This window comes from Acartia tonsa, chromosome 11 (assembly GCF_053477335.1).
Source record: "Acartia tonsa isolate MP-2025a chromosome 11, ASM5347733v1, whole genome shotgun sequence".
Taxonomy (NCBI): Eukaryota; Metazoa; Arthropoda; class Copepoda; order Calanoida; family Acartiidae; genus Acartia; species Acartia tonsa.
In genome coordinates, this window is record NC_137270.1 from 27,946,562 (window position 1) to 27,961,772 (window position 15,211).

Genomic DNA, 15,211 nt, shown 5'->3' on the forward strand with positions numbered 1-15,211 from the left:
CTGGTTTTAATCTTATATTTGTTCATTCTATATCCACGGAAAGCTGTTAATAATACGATGCGAGAAATAACTATTCCTGAATGTTCATGTTTTCAGACTGCATAATGGCTGGGGAGCAGGAGGAGAACGAACCATTGCCTCCTCACATAGGTATTCAATACCGAACCCACAAAATAACTGCAGATTAATGGATCATGGAAAGATAACGAATTAGCGGGGTTCGTCGTTTTTTCACAGAGGTTTTTGATTGGTTATTATAGGTTAGGTAAATGTTAATGATTGTCCCGCAGGGGCAAGAAATAATATAAAAGCTATTGTGAAAATTCGACGAAACCCGCTACTTCGTTTTCTTTTAATGATCCAATTATTTTGAGTAATTGTGTTCTGTTGTGAGTAGGGTTGGCAATCCAGATCCGGAATCCGTTTTTTAATAGCGGATTCGGATTCTTAATTGTTAGGCTAAAATTAGCGTCTTGAGTTTATTTTAATTTTTAACAGTTATTTTGGCCGCTGTAGGGTCTAGAAATAGAAGAAAAGCTACTGTGAAAATATGAAAACCACAGCTTTAGATTCTGCCCAGTACCCTTTAATTGTATCCCCTAATTTAATTTTTTTAGAATCCGTCAGAAATAAGAATCCGGAATCCGCGGAGAATCCGTTTTTATTTTTGGACGGATTCTTGTAAGAATTCGAATCCGGTCCAAAAATTAGACATTGCCAACCCTAGTTGTGAGAGTATCATTATTAAATGATACAAATATAAAAGATTCTTGCTGAAGTATAGATATTGAATATTGCTGTTATAGCTGAGGCAGGAGTGTCAGCCATGAACAATTACGCTGCCGGCCCTTCTCAACAATATGGGAGAGTAGTCAGAAACGGCAGCAGGCAGTTATTTTAACTTAAATAATTTACAAAACAGAGGCCTATTCATTTAAGATATTTTAAACAATTATCCTAATCAACCACACTTAAATAAAGCTTGCAATCTATGTACTGAATACACAGAAACGTTCAGTAGGTACCTATATCTTATTATTGACAGCAACTTGAATCCGCCGGAATCGTTATTTAGTACCTACTATATTTACATACAACCAAAAGCTCTACAAAGAAGAAAACAACATAAGGGGGGGGGGGGGGGGCGAAAGTGACACTTTTTGAAACCAAAACTAAAAGTCAAAGGAACTCAACAAAAAAAAGTTACAGGTCTGACATTTTGCATGGCAGTTGCTTTATAGGGGTACAAAATGGAACTGTGAAAAAACGGCGGCGCAACCGCCGAAAACCGCCGAGAAAAGGCAAAAAAAATTTCAGCGGGAAACGGCGGTTTTCGGCGGTTGCGCCGCCGTTTCTTCACAGTTCCATATTGTACCCCTATAAAGCAACTGCCATGCAAAATCTCAGACCTGTAACTCTTTTTTTAGTTGAGTTCCTTTGTTGACTTTTAGTTTTAGTTACAAAAAGTGTCACTTTCGCCCCCCCCCCCCCCCTTTAAAATGAATACCTGGAAACATATTTTATTTTCTAGTAAGCATTGTGATTGTATATATTAATAATAATGAATAGGTACCTTTTTTTTATAGTTAAAGAACTGATTTTACTTCAATTATATTTATCTTGAACTCTCAGGCTTTTGCAATCTTCAGAAAAATACTTTTAATACCTGTAATATGAGATTTGTATAAACAACCAGCAAATGTTTTATGAAGTTATGTAAGTCACTTTAAGTTATAACTTTCTGACAGGCGTAATTCTGAGGTGATGAGTACGGGTCCCGATATTGATTGTGATAGTTGGTGCCATACTTCTGTGTCAGAAGATAAGGTGAGCTAAGCAAGTTTTTAATAGTGTTCATCAGAGATGGAAAAAAAAACAGTTTTTTTTTAAAAAGAACAAACCAGTTTGGTTTTTTTGGTTTAAACCATTTTTTTGTTTTTTTTGTTAAAAACCAGGTTTTTTTTTGTTTTTTTTAATAATATCCAAATTATAGGCCTGCCCCCCCCCCCCCTATTTTTTCACCCCCAAAACGGGGGGTGCCTAAATCTGCTCAAAAGGACCCGAAGGGCAGCCCAAAACCGCCCGCCCAAAAGCGCCCGCCCGATTTGACAACCCTGACTGACAGTTATTTACTGTATTATTTACGTTATGAAAAGATATAACTGGAAAGATAGGCCTTTGTATAAAGGGGGAGGTCATTTTCTAGTAAATTCCGTAAAGGTGTGTGTGTTATAAGGCCTAAAAATAGTAGTAGAACGATAAGGTGCTCTATATATTTGTATTCCCTATTGAATAGAACAATAGGGAGCACCTTATCGTTCTACTACTATTTTTAGGCCTTATAACACACACACCTTTACGGAATTTACTAGAAAATGACCTCCCCCTTTTAAAAAAACCCATTTAAACCATCCCACCTTGGTTTTTTTGTTTTTTTAAAGCTTGTTTTTTTTTTGTTTAAACCACTTGATTTAAACCACGTGGTTTTTTTATGCCATCTCTGGTGTTCAATTTCATATTCCGAATACCCATTAAATTAGAAACAGCCGACAAAATTGGATATTTATTAATCTGTTTCTGCAATTACTTTGAATATTATTCAAATTTGCCTGTTTGTTGACAACCCCTACTGACATTTATTTACTGTATTATTTACTTTATGAAAAGATATAACTGGAAAGATAGGCCTTTGTATAAATATTTAAAAAAAAACCATTTAAACCATCCCACCTTGGTTTTTTTGTTTTTTTAAAGCTTGTTTTTTTTTGGTTTAAACCAATTGATTTAAACCACGTGGGTTTTTTTATGCCATCTCTGGTGTTCATTTTCATATTCCGAATACCCATTAAATTAGAAACAGCCGACAAAATTGGATATTTATTAATCTGATTTTGCAATTACTTTGAATATTATTCAAATTTGCCTGTTTGTTGGCCAGGGTGAACATCTTTTGGCTTGTCAGGGATCTTAAGGGATAATATAATGGCAAAATTGATGTACATTGCATATTCAAAAATAACCTTTTTCTAAAGATGAAAATTGTGAAGAATTTCGGACACTAGGTACCTACTAGTTTTTACCAACTAACCAAAGTTGAATTAAACGGAATCGACATTTGATTGTGATTATTTAAGGTTTTTGATTATGTCTGGACAATCGACAACTTTGAGAAGGTGGCCCAAAACTACCAGAATACAAAGACAATGTACAGCGAGCAGTTTGTTGTTCCGTTGAAAAGAAGGTAATTGGTTTTCAATCTAAGTAAAATGGACCAAAACCGTTTCCATCATTGCCTGGCTAAATAAAAAATTGACACTTGTTAAAGTATTTCAAAACAAGGATGACAACATCCATAAAATCGAAACTCAGAAAGGGTAGGACAAACGAATATTAACACTAGTATAGTGTCAGAACTGAAAAATCAGAATATAAATGTATAAAAGATGAACGAAACAAAATTGTAAGTAAATCTGCTGAAAAACTGCTTAAATACAAAATTGTAAGTAAATCTGCGGAAAAACTGCTTAAATACAGGATATTTAATTAGGATTTGATTTAAAAAACAACAAAAAAACAAGTTTAAAATGGATGTACGGACTTTCTTGTAACGATTATAAATATAGAGTTGGTTCGCTTTCTAACTCTTATAGTAATCATCATGCAAAGTTTGAAATTGATAGGAGAATTTTAACATGCCTAAATGAACGAAAAGAGCTATCCGATACGTACAGACGGACCGACCCCATTTATAGAAAAGCTTCGCTTTTAAAAATATTAGTTTCATGTACAAGGTTGGGATGCAACAATAGAATTGAAAACAAACCTTTGAAATTAGCTCCATGTGCATGCATTTACTTATTTATTAACATTTATTTACATGTATATGGCCCTTATTTTTAACTGGATAATACTTATTATTATATATCCCTAGTATAAATATTGCAAATATCTTTAATTGGTTGATTTGGTGTAACGTTTCACCTCCCTGTCATTATCTAAATTTTTAGATTTACAGTGTGGAGATTGAAAATATATCCTAACGGCCGGACACCCGATGATCAAGGCTTTATAACAATATTTCTCAAAGATTCGGGACAGAACGATCCAGCTAAGGAAAGATGATTATCTTTAAAACTTTTTGTTCGATTTAGGGAAAATAGACCTACCAAGGATTATCCATGCAAAATTTCAGATCGAAATTCGAATTCTAAGTACCATTTAATCATTGATTACGAGATGGTTGCATTTAAAAACCCCCCCTTATAATATTTAAGGGTTTGTGGATCATTGAAAGTTAACGAAGTAGCGGGCTTCGTCGTATTTTCACTTTATCTTTCATATTTCTGGCACCTGCGAGGGAGCTCTAACTCTGCGTGGCAATCATTAACATTTACCTTTAAAAACCTAACAGAAAATAAACTATCAAAAGCTACTGTAAAAATACGACGAAACCCGCTACTTCGTTTTCTTTCCATGATCCGTGTTTCTGTATAAGATCTCCAAAATGTACAGGGTGAGTCAGAAAAAAACTGAGTTTTCCGATTTTCTGATACAACCAGTAGGAATTAGGAAAAAACAATTATAGGTTCTTGTTCTCCATAAAAATATACATTAAACTTAGAAAAGGTATTTTTGAATATCTCTGAAAACAACGGCGCTTTTTAGAGCATAAAGATTTCAAAAAGTGTGTGTGATGACTTTTTCGGCCATTATTTTCTACTTTTTAGGTAGATTTATTTATAATAGAAAATGTCTACCATTCTAAAAAGATGAACAAACATTTTTTTTGATTGTTAAGATTTAATAACCCATGACTGGAAAACCAGCTCATGACCGGAAATATTACCTAAATTCCTCCCCCCTCCCCCTGAATTTCCTCTATATTTGGTGCAAGACTGGATTTAATCTCCAAAATCTCCGCCCCCTTTTGACAAATTATACTTGTGTGTTATAATCCATCATAATAACTTCATTTAAATAGGGTAGATTTTCTAAAAAGCATTTTTATTTTAAAAATTCAAACCTTGATAACTTTTTTATCTTAAGAGATTTTTTTGTCAAATAAAAAGTTTTTTTTTCTTTTTACTATAAGCTACGTTATTATAGAAGATTCTTTTAAGCCACATGAATCACAATCAATAAATATGAAAAAATGACAAATTGCAGTATTCTAAAAATGCTTTTGTGAGGAGCCAAAAAGCATTTCACCTTTAAAACTCATTAAAGTACTTTTCTTAGACTTTTTTCTAAATAAATATTGAAATTTTAAGATTTTTTTTATACAAAATAGATGAGTTATTGTAATTTTTCTTGATCAACATTTTTCACACAAGGCATTTTTTGACACCATACACCTATCATAGAGGCCGCATTTTTAGAGATAATGAAAAACACCTTTTACAAGTTTGATGTGCTTTTGTACAGAGAACAAGGACATATAATTATTTTTTTCTGTATTCCTTCTGGGTGTTTCTGAAAATCGAAAAACTCAGTTTTGACTCACCCTGTATAAAACATTTTTCTTTTCTTTTTGAATCTAAAATCTCTTCTAAGTGCCCTTAGACTAGAGGCCCCTAGGGTCAACATGCCACTACCAAATAAAGAAAATGCCTAGTAGATATCATCCTGTTGAAATCTAAAGGTCCGAGCCATTGCTGCGTTCAGCATTATTGACAACCTTGGAAACAGAACAAATATTAAGACGGTGGACAAAGAGTTTAAGGTGAGATTATTGGAGGGGTTTATATTCTGCACAAGACTTTTTTCCCCAGTTGCAAAATATTTTTTTCACCCCTCCCCTTATTTTTTCTTAAGGAGAGGTAAGATATATAAAAGTATATTCAGTACTCTTTATTTTTTCATTTTCCCTCTCATATTTTTTATTTCTCACCCCTTTAGCCGAGGATCCCAAGCAGAATATACACCACTGGATTTTTATTTCAGTAAAATACTACTAGTTTATCTATATGTTATTATATAAGTATGAATTTTTAGCTTTGTAGGATGTTTCAAAATGTAAAAATAACATTTTGATTTTATGGGATCAATAAATAAATCCTTTTGCTTGTTGTTGGCGTTACAAAAAGTTTTGATGTTAATAAAAATGGATAGAAATAAATACTGATCACGATAAAATGTGGCATTTTGATATTAATTTCATTGAACTTCTTAATAACTGTTTTTAGAAATCTATACATATATGAATTTTATTACTTTTTTTTGGGATCTTTTGGTATTTTACCTTCGACGTACCATAATTTTCTTGATTATTGACGGGTTTAGATTCAATACCTAAGATGAAACGCATGAAATTGTTGTTCCCACCGCATAATTGTTGTAAGCTTGTTATTGCTGCGCTATTTAAATATATCTTTGTTCTTGTTTCAGGTTTTGAATCATTCCTTTGGATTCAACAAATTTGTGAAGCATACAGATCTTTTCTTTCCTGGGAGCTCCCTGCTCAAGGAGGGAAGACTCACCCTAGCCTGCAGGAAATCATATTATTATTACTGGAATTTTTTTGTTTTTAAAATTATTATTTTATACATACATGCTTTTTATTTAATTTTAATTTCGTATACATTTAATTCATTAAAATCACAGCCTACAAGTCAAGGTCAGAATTTCATCTTCTTTTCTTTAACATGATAGGTATGGCAGTTGTCCTACGTTAATACACTCTAATTAACGAATCCTAACAGTAAGTTGAAGGGGATTTACTTTTTATGTTATTACTGCTTAACTTATAAACAATTGTTCTTGTTTAATTTTTGAAAAAGAATCTAATAATTATATGACCTTACCAGGATCACAATCAAGCAGTGTATAACAGTTAATCAAACAAGCCAACAAGCTGAATATTTGGAATCTGAGATACAGGTATTAACTTGGAACTTTTCCTCAATATGTTCATGATAGGTACCTATTAAAGACAGGAAATTTTATTTAATTAGGACGGGAATTTTAAGAATCTTATGCCACTTACCTATCCCTTCAATGTCTACCTGCCTACTTTATTTGCTCGTTGTCTCTGCCCAAATCGCGCCAAAATTGCATACTTGCAAAAATTTCAGATTTGCTAAATAAGAGTCTAGGTGGAATACCTTGGTCAAAAATCAGGTGCACATTGCACTGCTAGGATGCAAAGATATCTATTCTCAAATATGATCTGAAATCCTAAGTAACTGATACAATATAATAGTGCAACCTCTTTAATATTCACTTATAAGGTATATATAATATGCTTACGTCCAGGGTTGGCATTAAAAAAAAAAAAAACTAAGTTGGGGATTGTTTTTAAAAAATATTTATACAAAGGCCTATCTTTCCAGTTATATCTTTTGATAATGTAAATAATACAGTAAATAAGTATCAAAAACCGAAATACCTGATATAAAATTTTTTTAATAGTTTAAATCTTGTACTTTGGAGATTATATCTAATAGCATACAACAGTAGACACAGTGAAATAGTGACAAACAGTTATATAAAATATACAGTTAATTACTTTTTACTAAATTAGAATGCTATAATTTGGATATTCTTAAAAAAAACTGGTTTAAACCAAAAAAATCAAAGTGGTTTGTTCTGTTTAAACAAAATCTGTTTTTTTACCAACCCTGCTTACGTCATCATTAACGAAGATAAATCGCCCCTTAATAACTTTGTTTGGTTATTAATTGCAACTCATTCATGCTAACAATTTACTTTTTTTAGGATAACTTGGAGAATACATCGTACAATTGTGATATGAAGAAAATGCTTTACAATGCTGAAGATTTTTTCTCAGGAATGTAGAAAAAGAAATTAAATTCCAGAATTTTACAATTTTAAAATATTTTAAACATCATATCCTATTATATAAAGTAGTACCTAAGCTTTTTTTGACTGTAGCGAAGGATCTCGCTAACCGCTGATCAGGGGTGTATATTCTGCATAAGATTTATTTTTTTTCCCCGGCTACAAATTTTTTTATTTTTTTTCCCCCATTGTTTTTTCTCTTCAAGTAGGGGGAAAATGAAAAAATATTTAAAGAACTCTATATTTTATTTATTTTATCCCTCATACCACACATTTTTTTAGTTTTTTTCTCCAAAGAGGGGGGGGAAATGGAAAAAATGTTTTCAGTTTTCTTAATTTTTATATTTTTTTTCCCTCCAACCACTTATTTTTTATTTTTTTTCCCCCCCCCTTAGCCGGGGATCCCATGCAGAATATACACCCCTGCCGCTGATTCCTGAACCGATATGGTTTTTCCTTCACAGTGTACCTTATAGGTCCAGGGAAAGTTTTTTAAAACTATTTTGGGGGAAGGAATCTTTAATTTAAAAAGGGGTGCGGCTAGGTAGTTATTTAGATTTCTTAAAAAGATTAAGTTTGCATAGTCATCTAACTTTAATTTTTACATATTTTAAATCAGATGTTGTGATCAACTGTAGCGATGGAACTATTCCATGCCATTCGTCCATACTGTCATCCAGGTATATATGAGCTTTAGATTTTGATCAAGTGACAAACGGGTATATTTTGCACAAGATAAATTTATTTCCCCGGCTGCAAAATAATCATTTCCCCCCTCCCACTAGTATTTTCCTCCAAGGATTAAAAAAATCTTTTTTTTTTTATTTGTATTTATAAGCAGGGGATCGCATGCAGAATATACACCACTAGTGACAAATAAAGAATTCGGCAGATACTTTGAAAATCTGTGATTATTTTTAGAAGGAGAAATAATCTTAATTTGTTTCGGATGAATTGCCAATATTTTAACACTCTAATGAGAAACCAAGTAAAACTTTGTGAAACTTGGATTGCCATTCTTTTTAAAAGGATTTGTGACTAAACTTCTAAATCATGATCCAATAAAATACTATTATAATTTTTTATATCTTAGACGCAATAGACCTACCCGAATTTGACATAGAGGCTCTCATTATAAAAGCTATTAATTATTTTTAGGTCGCTTTATTTTCTAGCCATGTTTAACACACCCATGAAGGAGAAATTTTCTAAAGTCATTCAAATTCAGGTAAATAATACCTAAAGACCTCTTTTAAGACGATTCTATACGACTGTCATCTCACAATTTGACATATCTGAATTTTCATCGAATCTTTAAAAAATAGAAATATTTTGTTTAATTTTTATGCTGTGTTAGAAGTAATGGGTAGCTATTTTCGGCATTTTTTTTAGTTTGAATTTTGATATTTATCGGCTATGCCCTAGTATCTATATATATAAAGGGATTACAAAAATATCTTAAACCATTCCTTAAAACTTAACATATGAAAATAAAATAGCTTAATACCATCAAAACACCTATGAAGCTTACCTGAAATAGATGACTAAACCTATTCAGTAGTTATTGAGTCCCAGACAATATAAAAACTTGCTACTTTATATGATAGGATATGTTACCGTGACAACTTAATTAAATTTTTAGTAGATCTATTATCTTTTTGACATATTTAAAGGAATGCTTTAAGTATTTTATTAGTTAAGTAGGTATTTATTATTCAAGTTTTTTAGGAAATGGATAAAGCCACCTGTTATGTTTTGCTCGAGTTTATTTATACTGGGAAAATATCAAACGACAAGATATCCCTGCCACTTTTTGAGGCGGCCGATAAATACAATATCAGGGTAAGAAGAGTCTTTTACTTTTATACGGCTGCAGATTGTACAAAATTGCGGCTTTTTATGTAGATTTGCATTTCTGTAAAATGTTTTTATTGGGAAAAAGTTTAACTTGTTTTCTATCAATGTTAAGCTTTAGCAACTAAAATTTTATTTTTATTATTAATTTATCGCATCGTATTTTTGTTTGCTTTCCAGGGATAGTAGAATTATAAAGTATAAGATTAATTCCAGTTTTGTTAGGCCCGAGGACCGAGTTTTCATTATGGCTTATAACCGGTTCTTTTCCAATGGATATTAATTGGTTTCGAAGCCATATTGAAAAAAAAAGTTTACTTGTTTTCTTCTTAATGCCAAACTATGTTTAAAATCAAATTGTCAATGATTGACTTGAATCTATCAACAAGAACTTATTCTGCAAATGAAACACCATGTTGATTATCCTCTTTTAAAACATTTAAGGCATATTTAGTAAATAAATCTTAGTAGGCTTGGCTCCCTCTGTCAAGCTTTGTTTTTTGACATGTTATTTAGGTATACTATCCTTGATGTTTGTTTTACATGTTATTTAGGTATATTATCCTAGATGTTTGTTTTACATGTCATTTAGGTATACTATCCTAGATGTTTGTTTTACATGTTATTTAGGTATACTATCCTAGATGTTTGTTTTACATGTCATTTAGGTATACTATCCTAGATGTTTGTTTTACATGTTATTTAGGTATACTATCCTAGATGTTTGTTTTACATGTCATTTAGGTATACTATCCTAGATGTTTGTTTTACATGTTGTTTAGGTATACTATCCTAGATGTTTGTTTTACATGTCATTTAGGTATACTATCCTAGATGTTTGTTTTACATGTTATTTAGGTATACTATCCTAGATGTTTGTTTTACATGTCATTAAGGTATACTATCCTAGATGTTTGTTTTACATGTTATTTAGGTATACTATCCTAGATGTTTGTTTTACATGTCATTTAGGTATACTATCCTAGATGTTTGTTTTACATGTTATTTAGGTATACTATCCTAGATGTTTTTTTTTTCTTCAGGATTTGATGGCCCATTGTTCTAACTATCTGAAGCGTAAGCTGACCCGCAATAATTGCGTACAAACCCTAATTTGTGCGGACACACATGCGGATAGCTCGCTGAAGGACGCAGCTATGGATTTTATTCTGGAAAATAGCTGCATACTTACAAGTAAGTTTGTTCAGAGTAATGTTGTTTTGTCAAGACATTGGACAGTCAATTACCAGGGATCTAAAGAGATTACCCCTTCTGTAGATTAAATTAGTGTTTGAAACGTTAAAATACTCAACTTAATGAACCAACCAATCAAAATTCACTGAATTTCCAAAAGTTGTAAAGCCAATGAATATGAAAATTATTATAAAACTTAGTTGACTAGTGAAATAAACAGTCCTTTGTCCCCTATCTCTGGTGTCCATCCACTACGCTGTAGTATTGTCAGGGATGGATTGGCATTGGAGGGACCCAATAATCTTAGTTGTTACCTTCTCGAACTACATTCAAAACATTGTTTTAAATATGTTCTATGTTACTCTTGTAAGTTTAATGTTGTTGGGTCTAGCCGCATTGTTCTAGCTTTTAAAAGCTTTGCATTTTAGAAGTTGTGTTTTAAATAGAGCCAAACCCATTTCATTGCATTAATAGGACTTTCTTTAAAAGCCCAACCCTATTGGTCAAGATTTCTCCGAATTTGGATATTCTTTGCTTTTAAAAAAATAAGCCTTACTACTTTAAAATATATGAGATCTCAGTCACAAATTAAGAATATAAAATAACATAGAAATTAGGCGTTGGTATGAAATTGACATACAATAGATTCACAGATTTAGAAATTTAATGCTTGTCTATAATTGCAGGTTCAAGCGGATGGAAAGAAGAATTGCGCAACTACCCTCTCCTGCTGACAGAACTTCTGGAGGGTGTTGCCTCCGCCAACCCGCAGTCAAAACGCAGTTGGATTGAACTGAGTGAGGTGGATGGCGCCCCGGTGGCTAAAAGGCGCAGAAAGCATTGATGAAAGTTGATATTGTATTTCTAAAGTAACAGGTATTGAGGTTCTGAGAATATTATTATAGAGTTTGAGCATTTAGTTCAATTATTTCCGTAACGCGTGTTTTTTCTTAACGAATTACAATCGGGTTTTGTCCGTTTAAAGTAAAACTGGATATTTTTTTCCAAATTGTTTTCAGAGCTGAGATACCTTTCACTGTAGTGTATGTACATTAATGTCGTAGATTTTTTTTGAATAACCATTAAATTTATGTAAACAGTTATGCCCTAAAGTAGCGCAGCTTATACTAAAAACAGCAGACTACAGCAATACCAAATCTAATTCTGATAATTTTCGGAAATTTTTTTTATAAAAGTAGAAGGATCTTGTGAACCAATTCGGTTCTTCTTCACAATATAGAGGGATCAAATTCAAGTGTCCCTAGAGGCCTCAGGGGCGTAGCCTTCATTTTAAGATATATCACCTTCCTTTCAAAATTATTTTCTTTATTCTTCTATGATGGGCGAATTATGGGCATTTCCTACTTTTAGAGTTGCTACCCTTTATTTTAAGAAACGTACCTAATTATAAACATGATATGTATATTGTATATCATAATAACGTGATGATTATATTTCTAGTTAAAATTTGTCAGATGTATAGGTATAAGATTAACAAAGAAATTTTGATTATAATCGAGCTCCAATTTAAAAATATTGTTTTTTTTATTTAAAAAAAAAATACATTATTCTATATTTTCAGTTTTGATATTTTATTATTCAATCTGTTCAATTTTAAATCTTTTGGATATTTTTTGGGGCTTGTTGAAGATTTTAAGAATAATGTATTTTTCAGTACGTAGTTACATCAAGTTCATTTCATTACAATATATGTATTTTGAATCTCAATAGAGTTAGTTGCCTTAGAAATTCAACCCTTTTTGGCCTTTTTTCATAAATTACATTTCTCACCAATTTAAAACTTACTTTAACTAAAGAAAATTTCTGTGATATTTTGAAACAAAACAAAAATTTATTTCCGACTAATAAGTTTTGGTTTAAAGATGAATTTTAAAGATAAATTTATGTAAATCTGTGATATTGTAAGTTATGTTTGTAATTTCAGAATAAGTTATAGAAAGAGTAGTTTTTTTAAATTGAAAATGGAGACACTGCCTCCATTACTGGAGGATTTGGCCTCTCAGCTGGAGTCTTATCTTTTGCATCCAGAGGTCAGTCTTTTTTGTTTTTTAATGGCTGTGGGAGAGGGTTATTTTTTTTCTATGGGTTTTTTCTTTTTTTGAGGGTGAAAGTACACGATAATTACCTCCCAATTATTTTAAAATAAAATGCACGACCAAGCTTTTTGAGGTAAAGCACCAGAAAAAAAATCTATATCGGCTCAGCGGTTAACGAAATCCTTCGGTACAGACTGGCAGACATAGATCTTGTTACTTTCATATTAGAATGATAAGATATTTAGGACAACAATTTATATATTTTTAGGTTCTTCCCGTCCACGATTATGAAAGATCTCAAGAGTTTTGGCTGAGGGAACCAAATCCTTTAAATCTTCTACAGTTTCCTACTGCCCCTCTAGATACAACTTTACAGGTATTTATTTCTACTGATGCTTGTTCATGTACTCTACATTATTTAATGAAGACCTCGTTAAATAAGAAATGTCTGAGCCATCCTAGGGAAAAGACAATAAATACAATGTACATACCAAAGTGTTTTAAGTGACCCCTTTTGTAGATTAAAATTATTTGTTTAACCAATAAAGATTTAATTAAAGTAGCTACTCAAAAGTTTTTAGGCAACAGAATGGAAAGAGTTACAAAACTTCGATTACAGTGTCATTTATAGTCCAATGTTCCCTCCCTGCATAACTTTAGTCTCATCTTCTATCTAGCTATAGGTAGGGAGAATGGTTCGAATCTCTAATAATTTCCTGACAAAACTATTTCTGTTAAAAATAATACTTTACTAATGAAATTTCTAATAGTAAAACTTGTCTTGTAAATTTTTAATCTTTAAAAATTATTAAACAATTTTAGAATAAAAATGTTTGAATATAAATTTTAGTTATTAAAAACATATTTTTAAAGGTGGATAGAGATCCTTGTACTGGTAAAATCTCTGGGCTACGTGAAGTAAAAATTAAGGATGCTGGATCCACTGCTAAGAATTCTACTTCTCTCAGGTATTTCTTTTATTTATCAGGGCTCTTAAGTGTAAGGGCAATTAATGGACCATAATACGGTATTTTTTCACAAATCTTATTGGACACAAGAAAATAGTTATTTCTCGCATCGTATTGGTGCATTATTTGCTAGACATAGTTTTTTCGTATGGATGAGAACTGGTTCCTATCCACCGGATTCGAATGAATACGAGAAAGTCATTTTTATTTCATTTGTGTTTGTTGTTGTTGAGGCGAGCTCCAGGTCCTCCAGAAGAGGGCACCAGAGGAACCTCCATGAATTATCCATTTTGGCCTGGAGGTAAAAATACTAATAAAATATATTTGAATAATTCAGGGAAATTAAGGTATAAAGCAATGGACGATAAATTGATGTACATCACTAATAATTGGGAGTAAAATTACGCCTTCTGTATTATTAAAATTGTTGCTTAGAAAGTTTGGACATTGCTAGTTTGCACAAACTAATCAAAATTAACTAATCTGTAAAACTTTGGGTCCTATTAAAAGAGAGGGGTAGGTTTCTGGTAGAATCCGTAAAGGTGTGTGTTTTAAGGCTTAAAAATAGTAGTAGAACGATAATATTCACTAAATATGTGTAATGTGTATTTCTTATTGAAAAGAACTATTGACAAAAGGTTAAAAAAAAAAAAGTTAACATAAATTTTTATCGTTCTACTACTGATTTTAACTTATAACACATAACCTTTACGGATTTTACCCGAAACCTACCCCTCTCTTTGCAGTCCAATGTATGTACGTACGTACATTGTACGTGCCCTCTCTTCCTTAATTAACTTTTCTTCATAGGAAGCAATTATGTTTTGGTTAAATTAGTTCAGGAAATAGTATTTAGATTCCTTAGGAAAGTTCTTTGAATAAAATATAAATGAACATTATTATGTCAAGTGATCGTGATCAAAAATCAAAATGTGTGTTTGCAGTTGTTGACAACATTGAGCCATTGTCTTTGTTAGTAGTTTAATGCAACCCTATTTATAGAGAAGCTTCACTACTGTGGCCTACCTATATAGAATTCTGACATTATGTTTGTTTAGGTTTCACAGAGCCAGAGTTGATAATACCTGACGTCGAATCAAGCCTGGATTTCAGTCCAGAAAACCTGTTAACTGTTCCTCCAGGTATAAGACATTTTAATGCAATAGAAAATTTAAGGCTTTAAAGATAGACAAATATTATCAGAGGTAATCAAGTAATCAAAGGGAAAACGGGAAAATCAATCCAATAGAAATAAAGAAGCAATTTTTTTTGTTTGCCCGATAGATATCACTTAGCCTTTTGTGTTTCCTATTTTATGGACGTTCCATATGATAATAG

General features: G+C 31.8%; 2 protein-coding genes across 13 annotated transcripts in view; both read left to right on the top strand.

The window, feature by feature from the left end:
- On the top strand, positions 1–12,795 carry LOC145332718 (speckle-type POZ protein B-like). Of its 12 annotated transcripts, none has more exons than XR_013884280.1 (16): positions 1–150; positions 807–888; positions 1,749–1,827; positions 3,135–3,241; positions 4,008–4,110; positions 5,639–5,722; positions 6,388–6,488; positions 6,804–6,879; positions 7,717–7,785; positions 8,416–8,480; positions 8,959–9,028; positions 9,529–9,642; positions 10,698–10,848; positions 11,535–11,732; positions 11,868–11,960; positions 12,220–12,795. XR_013884280.1 is itself a non-coding variant. In XM_080177754.1 (15 exons), the coding sequence occupies exons 1-14, from the start codon at positions 81–83 to the stop codon at positions 11,690–11,692; spliced, it is 1,329 nt and encodes a 442-aa protein (XP_080033880.1). In that variant the 5' UTR covers positions 1–80; the 3' UTR covers positions 11,693–11,724; positions 12,310–12,795. The 12 variants fall into 12 exon arrangements, 5 of the variants coding, with proteins under 5 accessions (XP_080033880.1, XP_080033881.1, XP_080033883.1 ...); XR_013884281.1 differs by having other exon boundaries at positions 11,891–11,960; XR_013884282.1 differs by having other exon boundaries at positions 11,535–11,724.
- Positions 12,772–15,211, top strand: part of tst (superkiller complex helicase subunit twister) — an 18,127-nt gene continuing 15,687 nt past the window's right edge. Inside the window, exons 1-5 of the mRNA XM_080177743.1 lie at positions 12,772–12,899; positions 13,174–13,281; positions 13,779–13,873; positions 14,107–14,174; positions 14,932–15,015. Of these exons, the coding sequence (XP_080033869.1) occupies positions 12,831–12,899; positions 13,174–13,281; positions 13,779–13,873; positions 14,107–14,174; positions 14,932–15,015 (424 nt within the window). The 5' untranslated portion in view covers positions 12,772–12,830. The remainder of the gene's footprint in view (positions 12,900–13,173; positions 13,282–13,778; positions 13,874–14,106; positions 14,175–14,931; positions 15,016–15,211) is intronic.

What these genes read in the sequence shown, in the direction of transcription:
- LOC145332718 (XM_080177754.1), top strand. Translation starts at nt 81, where the DNA reads ATGTTCATGTTTTCAGACTGCATAATGGCTGGGGAGCAGGAGGAGAAC. An exon ending in GTTGTTCCGTTGAAAAGAAG is followed by an intron (nt 3,242 to 4,007) that starts GTAATTGGTTTT and finishes CTAAATTTTTAG; the next exon opens with ATTTACAGTGTGGAGATTGA. An exon ending in CGGGACAGAACGATCCAGCT is followed by an intron (nt 4,111 to 5,638) that starts AAGGAAAGATGA and finishes TGTTGAAATCTA; the next exon opens with AAGGTCCGAGCCATTGCTGC.